Consider the following 16,226-nt stretch of genomic DNA (forward strand, 5'->3'; position numbering starts at 1 on the left):
AATACAGGTTTGATAACGAGCACTACAAAATGTGAAGTTATTGAATTTTCATATCATGGTGTTTGCATTAGGTTTAAGGGAACTGAATTTGTATTGTGGGTCCTACAGAACTAATCAAGTGGAGAAATGTTGTTGTTGTTGTAGGGTTTAACGCCATTTTTCAGCACGCAATAGGCTATACATGGCGGCCAGTATTAATGGTGGAGGAAGAAACCGAGAAATCCCCGGAAAGAACCACCGACCCTCGAGAAGCTACTGGCAAGCTTTCTCACATATCCACATTGGCTGAATCCGAGACTCGAACCCACGCAGACAGAGGTGAGATGGCAGTGATCCGTAACGGTGAGCGCTTTAGACCACTCGGCCACTCGGGGCCCCAAGTGGAGGAATGAAACCACACCATTCTGGCTATCAGTGAACCAATGTGGGTCCTAGAGAAATACATATAATACAGAAGTCAATATAATGGCAATGAGATGAAGTAAACATATTCATTATACCTGTTAGTGTTTTTTAAACAAAAAAAGTGATGATTTTGTTATCCTGTCCATCATTTGGTGCATGAGTATGTTGTATCACACAACAACTCCAACAAAACCTCCCAGATACAGATTTTAATCCCTTGAGTATGGCTGGAGATGGTTTGTGGATGCACAAAATGGATTCATAAGTTTGATCTATCCCTTGAGTGTGGAGAAGACTTTGTATCTGTATAATTATGTATATGTTTAGAGATTTTAGGTCAATCAATTGTTCTGCAACTCATACACCATTCAAGATAATGACTTCAAACCTTTGGATATGAATGGAATGGTTCTACCAAAAATGTTTTATTTCAGATACTTTGTTTTGTAACTCCTAGACTAATATTCCGTTAGAAAGACTCGATAACTATTTGTTTTACATTAACTGAAAATAACTAATTTATGAGATTAATATGGGTGATTAAAGACCCAAGTGGCAACATGTCAGATGGAGTTGAGATTCCTTATTTTGTATGGATGAATACTGAGTCGGGAGGGCAAGACAGTTGAAGGTGCTCACCTTTATAGATCACTGGCATTTCACCTCTGTAGCATGGGTGTGAGTCTTGCATTGGCTAATGTGGGCAAATAAGAAAGCCTGCCAGTAGCTTCCAGTGGGTTGGTGTTGCTTCCCATGGTTTTCCCTGGGTTCTTCCTCCACTAAACATATTAGCCACCATGTATAGCCCATAATATGCTGACAATGGCCTTAAACCCACTAAACCAAACCATCTAGTACCTGGGTCTATTCTTACCCCAAGGGAACCGACCCTCAGGCAACATATCTTGAGTCTGTTTGAGGTAAAGAAGTGGAGTGATGTGTTTTACAAACAGTCTTGTTTTTCTTTATAAATGCACAAATAAAGACCACAAGCAACAAAAAATCTACAAACTATTATTTTGCGAAGATTCAGTCTTTTCCTAAATATTTCTTTACTGTGTATATAAATATCATCCACTAGCTCCCTCAAGCTCTTTAAAAACATTTATGATTTCAAATTATGTAAATACTCTGGTTTGGTTGTGTGGGTTTAGTGCTATTTTTCAGCACATGGTAGGCTATTCATGGCGGTCCCTCTAAATTCTCTGGCAAACAAAGATCTACACTGTCTTCAGCACCAATAATACATGCCAAGTACATTAACAATTTATTGTACTTTTCTTTATCCAAATCTATTACATTATTGTAATTTTACAAATGAACTTAAAAATACCTGGTGGTAAATATTGTATAAATATTCACAAAGTATATTACATGTTCATGTTAAATGCCCATTTCCGTCTGGTGTATATGGGATTTGGGTGATTGCCAGATATTTCCCAGGACTAAAAACTCTTATGTATAATCACAGTCATAGAAAACCTATGCCATTTTTAATGGTTCATATTAACTGATAACGCAACCCACCTGCAGAAAAAACTGGATGCATTCACTTTTACTTTGAGTACTCCAGCATCCCAAAAGGTTCTGCAGCTGATTTTCTTAACACTGAAAGTTACAAGGTATGCACACACTGCCAAACACAGCATCTCAAATTGTCACTAATTTATGCCTCCATGGTCTAAATTTCTGTTAATTTAGTTTTATCTTTCGCATGGAAAAGGATACATGATATATAAAACATGTAAAATGAATCCAAACACCAGAAAATCATAACACAATAACATACTTACAAATAAAAGTCCAACTGAAAATTGCAAAGAACTAGATCTGCTGTTGCATAATGTGCTTGCAGATATGGGTCTATGCAGTTTGGTAGGAGTGATCAGTAGAACAAACAATACTGACCCTAATCTGCTAGCACATTATGTGATGGCTGATCAAAGTCGATGTTGTTTGCAACTGTTTTTAACATATAAGCAAGTATATATGTTATACTGACTACAAGTTATTTAGAGGTAAACATAATCAACAGAACTTTATTCATCTCTAAGTCAACACATGCTCATTAACTTTATAAAAAATATTCGGTAATGTAAACAAAATTATGAGGGGTCCAGAGTGGCGGAAAGCGATCACCGTTACAGATCACTGCCATCTCATCTCTGTGGGTTAGAGTCTTGGGTTCGGCCACTGTGGGTATGTGAGAAAGTATGCCAGTAGCTTCTCGTGGGTCGGTCGTTAATGGCATTAAACCCTACAACAACAACAAAATTATGAAAGTTTACAAATTTTGCACTTTATTAGAAAGTAACATTCTGCAACTTTCAAATTTAAGCAAAATTAAAGCAATACATTTTGAGATATTCAGCTAAAATTGCTAAATATTTCATGAACTTGGCTCCTTTTTGGGTGAAAAGGTGTTCAAATAGTTTCCAATGTTGTGTACTAATTATTCACTTGTCATTCCTGGCCCAAACTATAACAAATATCAATGAAGATACTGTACACTATAAAAGCCCAAAAAATTGGTCCAGCTAATAATCCCTTCATTCTGTTAGATAATGAAGCTGCTACATAAGTAGTTATGAAAGCAGTTTACTACTGAATCAAAGCCCTTATACAAAAAATTCAAATGGTCTATTATGCTAACACTCATTCATTTCATTTTAGTATACCCGAGTGGTCTAAAGCGCTCACCGTTCCGGATCACTGCCATCTCACCTCTGTCTGCGTGGGTTCGAGTCCAAGGCTTGGCTAGCGTGGGTACGTGGGAAAGCCTGCCAGTAGCTTCTCGTGGGTCGGTGGTTCTTCCCTGGGTTTTCCAGGGTTCTTCCTCCACCAGTTATACTGGCCTCCATGTATAGCCTATCTAGTGCTGAAAAATGGCATTAAACCCTAGAACAACATTTTAGTATATCTAAAAACTTTTATGTATATCTCACATTAAACCATATATTTTAGTATTTTGATGACTATCTACCAGAAAATTACAGATTTATTTCTATCTTATGCACCCAATGCCACTGTAATGGGCTGGTGATACAAGCCACCCCACCTCCACCACCTTTTCAGAGGTTATGGTGTTTATTCTGTGTAGGGGGCATCATTTTGTTCAGTGCAAACTTGTAGTAGCCATGTACACACTATTTCCAAAATTACTGATAAAAAAATGCAGCAAAGCAAATCAGTACTTTCTTATGAACAAATGATCTATATCAACACCAATCAGACTTTTGATCAACCACTCATAATAGAGAAGACTTGTATGGTTTGAAGAAATTGATATGGGTGACTGGATCATTCAATTTTTGACGTAAAGAAATTGATATGGGTGACTGGATCATTCAATTTTTGATGTAAAGAAGAAACTGGACTTAGTGGATAATAACATATCAAAAAGCTATTCTATTACCATTTTCTTGAGAGAAAAAACTAATTGCTGAATACAATCTTTTCTTAGTGATAACATCGAGCAAGTGCAACTCTACACCACCCTATGAGTCTTGGTCTAATAAAATATTGTGAATCTTAAATCTTTGATATCTCAGTAATAGTTGTCTAGAAGTTGATTTGTTAACTTGGAAATTATTACTACATATCTGTCCAGACTCACCCACTTTCAACCTCTGCAGCAAAACATAAAATGTGAAATAAATGTACTTTATGTGTAGAGGGCTGGCAAAGATTATCATAGTCCAAGTATAAAATATATATTTCATTCAAAACTACATACAAGTTACTATTGCTAATTAGAGCCACTTAACATACTGTCTTGTATCTAAATATCATCAACAATTTCAATATCTAAAGTTTGTTCCAAGTACTCTAAGCAACTCTTTAATTAATTTACTTTAATTAATTTACATGAACACATGCATGTTTTATTCTCTTCTATATAGATCAGAGCCAGACAAGTGAAACAAAATTATTAATATCCATAAGGTCATTTGAGGGTAAATGTACTGACAAGACTCTGCTTGTATTTTCAACACAGCAGAAGTAGCAAATTTCTTCAAATGTCGATTCAATAACGACTATGTACAAGAATTGGATATAATTAATCAGATCAACTATCCATACTACACAATCATTGTTTTGCAAATACCTGAGGTGGTCTCAATGGCAGCTATCAGTAACCGATTGATAGGATCTGTAGGACATATGGGAGAGATGAGCTACAGGACTGATGGAGAAGTGAATGTACAGTGTATATAGATAACACTGAACTGGTATGTGTGCAAATGATGCAACATTCCACACATCTGGTTAAATTAACAACACAATCCAAGAACATCTGCAGCATGATCTTCATCAAATCAGTAAATGGTGTCAAGACAATGAAAATGTTTAAAAAAAAACCAATGCAGTGCTACTTGGAACATCCAACTTATTCTTGCAAAATTCCACTGGGTTTTCTTTATGTGGAATGTCATGAACTCCTTGAATACTGATGAAAAAATTGGAATTATCCTATGCATGTATACCTGTTCTGTAAAATTGTAGCTTCTAAACTAACATTACTAGAACAGAAGTATTTAACAACTCATAAAAAGAAACTATTCTATTTTTCAACTCATGTACATGTACTGTATTACCATGTACTGACGGCTGCTGCACATAATCATGTCATCATCATTGTTCCACTTCGTTTGCACTGAAACAATGGAACTTCAATGTAGCTCTCCATTTGTTAGTCTTGGGCTGTCTGTTTTGTCTCCTTCAAGGACATATGGATGTCTTAAGTTCTGCGTCCAGGGTTCTTTCCCGGTTGTCATGACTGGTCATCCTTTTCTGTGTTTGCCTTGAGGGTTCCTATACAGGGCCAGGTGAGCAATGTTGGACTGGACTCTCTGCATAGTATGTCCAATCCATCTCCATCCGCACTCCTTAATGGTGCAGGATATCAGAATATGACTTGTTTTTAGCCATAACTCATGACTAGGGATTAAGTCTCTGACCATCTGATGCACAGAATCTGGTGGAAATGAGTATTGACAAAGATCTGTAGCTTATGTTCCTTTTTTTGTGTGTGTCTCTCCAGGTCTCTGCCCAACAAAGCAACACTAATCTGATGCTGAAGTTTAACAGTCTAAGCTTTGCTTTCAGTTGGATGTTATCATTCCCCCAGACTGGTCTAAGGGTGGTAACAGCATGATGTGCTTGGCAATCATGGTCTTGACATTCTCGTCTGTTCACCCTGACCTGTTCACAATGCTGCCAAGGTATGTGAACTTAATGACATTCAAAATGACTTGTCCCTCTAAGTGAACATGATCCAACGCTGGCATTTTGTCTTGTCAAAAACTGATCTCCAGGTTGGTCATTTGGGTTATGATATGTAGGCCATCTATCTTTAATCGCATGCACTGTAGTGTGTGTGACTACTTCAATATTATCTAGAATGTCCTGATCTTCCAGTTTTTTGGTCAAAGTCCACTGTAATCCTCATGGCTGATCCACTGTCATCTTCATCACCCAGTCTATCACGTGTGTGTGTGTTTGTGATTAGGATTTTTAACGTAGCTTTAAAATAAAATCAGTCATATCGATACGATGTCTGCAGTATGGCAGTGTATGGTGATATCTTGCACTGAGGCATCATGCCACAGACATGTAGCATGATGTCCCACCCAGTCATATTATCCTGAAACCAAACCGACCAGTCCTAACACTAACCTCTCAATGCTGAGTGCCAAGTGAGGCAGCTGTTAGTACCGTTTATATAAGTCTTTAGTATGACTCGGCCAGGGTTCGAATCCATGACCTCCTGCTTCTGAGGCAGATGCTCTAACCACTAGGCCACTGGAGTGGTCTCTATCACTAATAAGATCATTGGTGAAAGTAAGCATCCTTGTCTGATACCAATGTGAACTGAGAAAGAAGGAGACGAGTCCATGTTGGGTATAACATGGCAGGTCATGTTTCTGTAGAGGCACTGGAGAATCCAGATAAGCTTCTGAGATTCTGCAGGAACTCAGGATTTTCGTGAAGGTGCTTCTATCCACCATGTCAAATGCTTTCCAGTAGTCAACAAAATTTACATACAAGAGTGACCATCATTCTAGGGACTGTTCTATAACAAAAGAAGATGACTGTTTGGATGTGGAGGCAAACCCTCCTGTTTGCTGGGGTCTCCTCCATAAAATATATAAATGCCTTATTCTGGAAAAAATCACTGGAACACCAATTATCAGTAGAAACAATTCACCGACAGAAAAATTAGCAGTCTCGTTGAGGAACACATCAAACCATTCATAAAATTAATACCTTCCTATATCAAGGACACGACCTACTTTATTTATAAAGTTCACACGTTTCTTAATTTACTGGATGAATTCTTCTTGGTCGCTATGGCTGTCACCTCTCTTTACACCTGTATACCAAACCATGAAGGTATAACCTCTAAAGCTAGAACACTAGCTTTAAATAAAATGAATATCATCTCTCTAATCATAGCATCATGGCTTTATTAAAATTGGCTATACATTGCAACTTCACTTTCAATGACACCCATTATCTCCAAATTGGTGGAACCACAATGGGAACAAAAGTGGCTCCATCAGACGCCAATATTTTTATGGGTGAACTTGAACGGAAAATGCTATAATCAGCACCCTATAAACCATACATCTACCTTAGGTTTATTGATGATATATTTATGATATCAATTGGCTCTGAGATGGAATTAAAAAAATCCACTCATACTGTAACAGTTACCATAAAACTATTAAGTTTACAATGGAATATTCAAAGGACAAAATCACGTTCCTAGATATTACAGTTATCAATGAAAATAGCAATAGTATTTGACTGATACTGTAAACCTACAGATAAACATTGTTATCTACATTACGATTCCTACCATCCATACCATTGTAAAAAATTCTGGTCTGTTTAGTCAATTATTAAGAATTAGATGAATCTTTACTAAACAATTGGACTTTGAAAAACATGCCTCACATTTAATTTAATTTTATGAAAGAAGAGGCTATCCAACTATGATTCTAACAAAGGCTTTTAAGAAAGCAAGCCAGCTAGATTGTACAGTATTACTAAAACTGATTCAAAAAAGTTCAGTGTGTTGCTATGCGATACCAGCTATCTTTACATATGATAAAGATAATTTTTTTTCCTCCTATATACAATCAAAAATCTCTGTCATTTTATCAAACAGTCTCCCAGAGATCTTTCATGATCAACTGATTTTTGCACAGAGGATTGGTTATAAACTCAGTAACCAATTAATAAGAGCTAAGTATTCTAGCAAACATCCTGGTTTTACTGGAAAAACATTCGCTAACAAAGTATTAGACTGCAAGACCATTAATTGCAGTTTCTGAAATAGAATGAATAAATCTGAGATCTTGTAAAGTTCATTTACTAACCTCAAATATAAATCGAAACTTAGAGGACACTGTACCACACATAATATCATCTATTTACTCACCTGCAAAAAATGTGGTAAACAATATGTAGGTGAAATAAAAAGGGAATTCCACGTGAGAATAAAAGAGCATCTGAGGGATATCTGTAATCAAAGAGATTCTCGGGTGTCTAAGCATTTTAATTAATCTGACCACAACACAGTGTTAAATAGTAGAAATTATTAAATCTCTCTCTACTAGCACCATCTTTAGGAAAGATAGAGAACTTTATTGGATTTACCAATTACATACTCTACATCAAGTAAGTATTAACATCCTGGTCTAAATGGGCGCTCAGTCATTTTCTACTGTTCTATAGAAATCGGATTAAAATCATATCTCCACACTCCTGCATGTCGATCAGGTAGACAATAATAAAAGTTCATGTGTTCATAACCTTTGGAATTTCCAGGCCACTTAATTTTTGTATCTTATGATGGGAAGAGTTATCGTTAGTAATGATATGTTCTGAATGACACGTGACAGTCACTTTCAGAAATTTAAAGTTATGATTGACTGGTGAGCCACAAGGTTAACAGAACATGACCTCTTATTGGAGTCTATCAGATCTACATGCAGGGCTGTGGATATCTGATTTAGATTGATTCTATCATAACATGGAGTGTTGCTATCTGTCTGTATATAACCTCACAGCCCAGAATCCTGTTTCCCCACCCCCCTCTCTTCCTGATATCTACAGCAAACCTGGTCCTATCCAAAATCAGACTTGCAAGAATCTTGATAAGTAGGGATAGGAGCTAAACACCTCTCCAGTTCTGGCAGTCACTAAGTTCTCCTTTCTTGGGATCCTGAAAATGTATCCCTTCCTCCACTTTATCAGCACGGCTTTCTCCCATATTTCCTGTAGAAGGTCAATCAAGGTTTTACTGAAGGTATATGAGCCAGGGGCTTTACCACTTAAGATTTTCCTGATTACAGTATGACCTCTTTGTTGGTCATGGGTTTTATGTTTGTGTCCAGATCTTCTCCCTCTTCTGTGATCTGTGGTTTTTAAAATAGTGTGACCCTGAGCAAGCTGCTGAAATGTTCCTTCTACCTGTTGATCTGTTCTGCTGGTTTGCTCAGGATCTTCCCATGACAAGCTCACTAAAGTTGGTTTTTCTTCCTGATAGTTGCCTTGTGATAGTGTACCGTTTTCAAATCATTTTTATAAGCTTTCTCATCATCTGTGGCAAGTTCCCACTTGTATCTCCTCACACTCTTCTTGACTTATTTATTCTTTGTATTGTTTTTCTCATGAAGATGCTATTTCTGGTCTTTGCCTATATCAGACTCTGCTTAATTTTTCATCTATCTTCAATCTTCTTGATTGTATCTTCTGAAAGCCAGCTTCAGTCTTCTTAATACCTTCTTCTGTCTCCTCATAGGTTGACAACAATGTGCTTCCATTTATTCCCACTGTATTTCAATGGAGCCAAGAATCTATTCAAGCAGGAAATAGCGAACTCCTGGTGGGGTTTTTTCAACACCCTTAGGCATGCAGGTGTCATATTGCAGGTGTTTCTGCAGTCCAGTATTCTTTATGCTGTTAATTATTGTCTTAAACTTTGCCATCATCAAGGCATGATCTGAACCAACATCTACTCCCATACAGGCTTTCACAGCTGTCAGATGGCAAGGTACTGGTTGATATGATTCTCTGTTGCTGAAACTGTCCCACCAATCATAGGGTTCAGCCTCCCTATGATCTTGCCATACAAATGACGTGTTCAGCTGCAAACTTTAATAAATTTCGCAGAATGTATTATCAAAGTGTTAGAAAACCCAAGCTCATTCTTACATAAGCAACCACACATGACAGGTGAGGAAACTAAGTCAGAATATATTTATGACAACTAGATGATGGCAATTTACAATGACTAGAAGATGATGGAGGATATTAGAACTTTATCAGATAATAAGGATGAATTCTTGGACATTAGATGGTGACATTTATATGATACTGTGAATCACAAAGATGAGGACTTAACTTTCATTGTTTATTTGTATAATGTGTTCAATTAACATATTATGGGAATCAGATCATTCGGAACTATTTTTATACAAGTATGTGACCTATAATTGAATTCATGGTATCATCATAAAAAGCAGATTTGAGATGTCAAGCATTTAATTAGAACAAACTAGAAGTTGTTAATTTATTTGTAACATATTCCACTCAATGATGCAATTGTTTTTTAACTGGTTTTGTCATTTTTATTCTCTCTCATCTGCCTTGCAACTCTGAAACACTGACATATGCCCACTTCATATGGATCTGACTTTCAAAATCCCAACCTATAAAAAGATCAAAGAGAAATTGTCTTTTTGCAGATCTAATAAGTGGGGGTCAACTTATAGTTAAGTATATATAATATTTCAATTCAATATGGCAACATGCATGTGAACCGTGTGTTGTGTTTCTGTCCATTCTCTTCATGCAGGATTAAGTTGTCTCCTTTTTTTGCCCATAATTTCGTTTTTGAGTGGGTGATTGATTCAAATCATACCATCTATGGTAGAAAATTGGTTCCACTGAAAGTGAAAGCTGAATTTGCAAACACTAATGCTGCCTTTCCTCCCCCCAAAAAATGAAACAAATTTTATAAAAACAATACAAGTTGTTTAAAACTTGCGCACATTTCACAAATTCATCATTTGATTTTACTGTCTCTCTCTCATCCTTTCTGTCTTGTGCACACACACATGGGAAACATATGTACAAAAACTTCAAATATATTTATGCACAAGAAGGTACTCTTTGTTACCATTCTTAAAACCTTCAATCTAAATTTATTTGCAAAATATATCATTCTTTTGGACTAATACAAATCCATTCTTCCTGTCTGTGCAGATGATTGCTAAATGATGGCACTTTTCTTTCCTATGTGTACTGGGAACTGTATGCCTCTGATAACTGCATTCATTATTTGGTAATATCAAATAAAGTATCAATGTGAACTTTCTTATATCTTCAAGAAAAATAATCCCAATTCTGTATCATCAGAAAGAAAAATGACACATAATGTAATACAATCTAAGGTCTACATCACTAGCATCTTAGTGTCAATGGTAAATAGATTAAGAAATTATTAGTTTTAATCCAGAAATTGACGAATATTTGGAAAATTACCTAAATAATGCAGTAATTATGACCAATGATACCTTTTCCTGTTTGAACAATGTTTCTTTATTTCACATGTTCAATTAAAAATGTGTTTTACCTGTACTGCTTATATTATGGGTATCATTTCTCCAGCATTTATGTTAAGTAGCTATTCAGCACAAGGAATTTACCAAAAAACTAGTAAATGTTCTCGTCATTCATATGAAAGCCAGAGAATAGTGAAGTTAAAGAATAAAGAAAGGAAAAGAATAGTATATAATTTTTGCTGTGTGGCAACGTAAAATAGGAATAGGACATAAAAGTATTACAGTATATACTCGCATATAAACCGAATAATTTAGGAAAAAAGAAAGGCCTGGAAGAAGGGGAAGGGAATTAAAGAACATTTTAGATCATAAAACATGTATTTTTTTTTAAAATCTAAAGATGTTTCTCTTTCAAGACTCTCCAAAAACATCAAAGTCAGAAAAGATGATCATGTACAAAACCACAAAATGTATCACATGAAACAAGTTTGATTATATTCCTATAAATTGGCATGTAAAGTCATTTCAATGCACAGAATAAAAAGTATAACTTTATTTTGCTGCATTATGTTGCTAAGTGGGAACAACATAATTAACATAAATTATGTTTTGTTTCCTTTCAAACCTTTAATTCTAAAGAAGGGTTGATTTAAATTTTGACAAAAGACCTTCAAAATTATATACTGCTGTATAAACAAGGACTAAATTTTCTGTACTATCAACTTGTCTTCTTCTAATTCATTAAACCAGTCCGCAAACCTGTATTGATACTGGGGTCATATCATTTTTTAATATATAATACAAGGGACGAGAATTTCTCATTTCAGCTCTGATTCAACAATTTCATCTGGCGTAAAACGAATAGCAGTCCATTTTCTAATCCAAGTTTCCTCTGAATATTCCTATCCCCATTTTTCATATTTGGACATTTATGTTGGGGTGTTGGGTCATTGCAACTGCATATCGAAAATTTGGAATTCTGACACCACCGTGTGGTAGCGACATATGGTAGTCACTTACCAGTGGGCCTAAAAAATTTAAACTTATGTTATACTGACTCATACCTGCATGAAATCTATAAGAAAATGTTTTATTTTCTCAGAAATGGCAAGTACTATAAACGTTATGTCGTTAATCCGCAGACAGACAAGACAAAACTACGACACAGATGAAAACTGACCCAAAACTCGCCATCTGCATTACTAGTCACATGACTTCACAAATCTCAAATGAAGACATCGGAAGTCCAATAGTCACATGATATCAACAACAAACTCCTTTATAATGTTGTTGTACAGAAATTTAATTATATTAAATTAAAGTCAGATACTTTTTGTAAAAACCAGCAATCTGGCCAGTCTGATTTATTAAGCAGAGAGCACACGTGAACATGGTAGTCACATGATACAACAAAACTCCAGATGTTGTTCTCAGAATATACAGATATGGAGAACTTTGTGTTCTTTCGTTTTTGTATTTTATTACAACCATTATACGCCTTTTATTTAATATTTTTTAATTTTTTCTCTACAACATTGAAAATGTAGGTTGTTAGATTTGTGTACTCATGCGACTAGCAATGTAAATGGCAAGTACCAGGTTACATTTCATCAACAATGTAGTTTTATCTTGTCTTTCAGCAGATTAAAGACATAGCAATTTAAATACTCACAATTTCTGAGAAAATAAGTAATTTTCATATCGATTTCATACATGTATCACTCGATCTAACAACGTTTAAAGTTTGCTAGGCCATCCGGTAAGCGGCTACACTTTGCCACCGCCATGTTGGCCTTGTGTGATGCTAGGCTGGTTTTCATACCTTCTATGTAAGGAAAGATACGAATATTGAGCTAACTTTGAAAATAAAGGTCTACTAGACAAATCTAATCCATGGGCATTTGGATTGACTCTGCATATATGTTTATTGCAAGCAACCAAAATGATCAACACTGCACTTCCGAATATTCTGGTTAAACTTGATAAATTGAACTCACTATCAGTTTAGTTACTACTCAATTAAATGATTGTTTCGGGTGTTAAGTGGTGTTGGAAAATTCCCAGGTTCTTCCCGACTTTCATCAATATTTGCAAAATTCAAGAACTTTTTGTGGTCGGGAAACAAAATTTCATTTCTCCTGACTTTTTCCCAGTAGCGTGGGAACTCTGTTAATGTCATGAACAGATGTGAATGTTTTTAAAATCTGTAGAGAGAAGGAACAAATGTCTTGGTAGCAATACAGTATATAATATGCGACACATGAACTAAATTGTAACAAATATTATGCAGAATAGACAAAATACATCCATTACATTAATGATATTTACATAAATACACAATGACACAACCACACAATAAAGCATTGTTCCATACATCAATCACACAAAACTCAGATATGGCTCCAGTGTTTCTTATTTCAGCACTGTCAACTTAAAATACATTCGGTCTTTCCTACCAGTTGGAATTATTGGTAGAACTGTATGGTCCCCAAAGAACATTTGAAATGGCATTTATATCCATGAATTTGAAATTTCATATGTTTCTGATCAGAAATTAATTGTTCGGATATTTTTATTCTTGTAATAATAAGATGATCATTATTCTTGTTATGAGTTAAATTCTCATGACCAGAATATACTGACAAAGAGTGTTATTCAGACATAATGTAAAATTAATGCTTTTATTTATTTTTCATTTATTATTATATATTAATCTGGTTATTAAAATAGATTCACAAGCAACTATATAAACATCATGCAAAGGTAGTAATATCAGCTTAAAAGGATTTCTATATACTCTTAAAAATAGCTATTTTTGCCATTAATTTGATATGTCACCCATCATTCGATGTGTTTATTCTTTTTTGAATTTACTCAAATTCATTGTTTATTTTTTTAATTTTTTTAATATATTTAAGTGAGATGAGTCATTCACAAAAGTAATGCCCGATCCATGGATACGACTCGCTACTTACTTTAACTATGCCGTACTGGTATATATTAATTCTCAGCAAATTGTTTTAACTTAAGGGACAATCCTACCCACTACTGTTCAAATTAGGACTGATAACAACAACACTTTCTATGACTTTGCATTTTAGGACACAATGAGCATGTGTGAAAATTTAGCCATGTGTCGATAATTTATTGGATATACACATTTTAAAATAACAAGACATTTTAGTTACTATTCTGACTGGCTTTGTATGCCTTTTTCACATGGAATGAATTCAGAATTTGTCTCCCAATTACCAGTCAAGCATTAGGGTATTGGTTCCAAATCTAATATTTATATTTTGGTAATGTATGCAACAAACACACCCTACAACAAGAGTACACATTTTATTATCACCTTGTATGACTGTAAGGCTTATTGTGCCTTTGTTATTCTTAGTTAAACATCAACTGATTTGTTGAGTTTTTTTTACATACATTTCGAAATGCAATTGGATGTACTTTGAGATTTTCTTTCCATATTTTATCTAGCTAACACACTTTCAAACATTAAACAATTCAAACTGATATTGTCAGACTTTGATATTATCCAAATTCAGAATTTATTTCCCAATATGCTGTCAATTAATGGGCATATGTTTAACCATAGTCTTTTGATTTGGTTGATTTATTCTACAAACTCATACTGCAACATAAATAAACCTTTCTAATACAACTTTGTTCACCTTTATTATGCTTGTTGAATATAGACAGATCATATTATCTAGAATTGTCATTGAATAATTGATATATCATTAGGACATATATTGAAAAATTGCATTACCTATTGATAATCAGTCTAATTAAAATTTTCTAAAATAAAAACAAACATTTCAAATATGATTCTGATAGACTTTGTTATTGCTTTATCACTATTCGAATTCGAACTTTGTCACCGAATTATTGGTCATTTAATTCTGCATAATTATAAGGAAAACTAGCCTTTCAATTTGGTTAATTTATTCATCAATATCATTTACTATATAAATACACTTTTTCTAATTAGACTTTGCACGTGTCTGTCAGGCTTTGTCTGGCCTTGTGAGGCTTCGCAATATTTAGAATGGTTAGGGTCTATTTTAGTCTCAGCGGTCACCAAAAATGTACAACCGTAACAGCACGATACGCGCATATGCTAAATCAAAACGATACAAACTATAAACGCTACAAAGGAAATCTTCCGAAACAAACTGGCTCTTTCGAGTCTTGGTACCCCAACTACCAATTTGCATTTCAGCCTAAAACGTTAACAAAAGGTTTGGATTCGCAATTATTTCGTCGGTCTTTTTTTTATTTAAATTAAATCTTACCGGCTGTGAACGTTACTTAAGAATAATTCATCTCTCAAAATAAAAACAACAATGCGAGTTTGAACCTCTGGTAACTTAAGTGATGAACAAGCAAAATACCTGAGGTTGATGTGGTCATATCTTCTCTCACAGCTATGCACATCAAAATATAGTGTGCTATATCGAAATATGGATACATTTTAAGCTTAGTCACTTTTGTGGCAATATCCATAAATGCTTGAGGATCCATGTTTCACAAAATATTTCCCGGCTTCAGACTAGATTCGGTACGAAACGTAAAGGTCCTGAAGCTGATTGTGCACTGCGCCTGCGCTTCGGCGTTACTCTCGAAACAGCGGTATCTGGCGGACTAAGAAACATATACGGGAGGTAACTGTTACCAGTTTATCAGAAAGGCAAAATCTGCGTCGGGAAAATAGAACACATTCGCCGGAGACATTCTATCGACTTTTAAAAATATATAAGAATTAACTTAAACAATCTGACACACGCATATATATATATATATATATATATATATATATATATATATATATATATATATATATATATATATAGAGAGAGAGAGAGAGAGAGAGAGAGAGAGAGAGAGAGATCATGTTTGTTTTTTTTTAAATACAGACCCACCAGATTTACTTGGGGGACAGTACTTATGTTTTACGGATGTAGGCCAAAACATGCTTTGAGGTGAAATGGGGGGGGGGGGGGCAAATACCCACCATCCCACCAAGCGCCCATGAACCCCACCAATATCCATTCCCACCACCAGTATTTACAACATCGATAATGTAATTTAAAAAACAAATTCAATCAATGCAGAGAAATCAATTTACATGAATAGACACTACAATTAAACGCAGTGTTAAAATAATTACAAATATACAAGGGAAATCAATACGTAAGCAGCAGGGAAGCTTAACAGACCATTTTTTCCAAG

The 16,226-nt window shown here is 35.0% G+C and overlaps 1 protein-coding gene across 2 annotated transcripts in view; it reads right to left on the reverse strand.

Moving 5' to 3' along the window:
• Nucleotides 1-15,602, reverse strand: part of LOC149806482 (trimeric intracellular cation channel type 1B.1-like) — a 51,562-nt gene extending 35,960 nt beyond the window's left edge. For both annotated transcript variants that reach the window (XR_016420272.1, XM_089953682.1), the window contains exon 1: nt 15,389-15,602. Coding sequence is in view for 1 of the 2 variants with exons in the window: in XM_089953682.1 (XP_089809808.1) it covers nt 15,389-15,518 (130 nt within the window). In the remaining variant the exon portion in view is untranslated. The remainder of the gene's footprint in view (nt 1-15,388) is intronic.
• Between the last annotated feature and the right edge of the window lie 624 nt (nt 15,603-16,226).

This window comes from Sinohyriopsis cumingii, chromosome 1, assembly GCF_028554795.1.
Source record: "Sinohyriopsis cumingii isolate HCF-2022 chromosome 1, ASM2855479v2, whole genome shotgun sequence".
Classification (NCBI taxonomy): Eukaryota; Metazoa; Mollusca; class Bivalvia; order Unionida; family Unionidae; genus Sinohyriopsis; species Sinohyriopsis cumingii.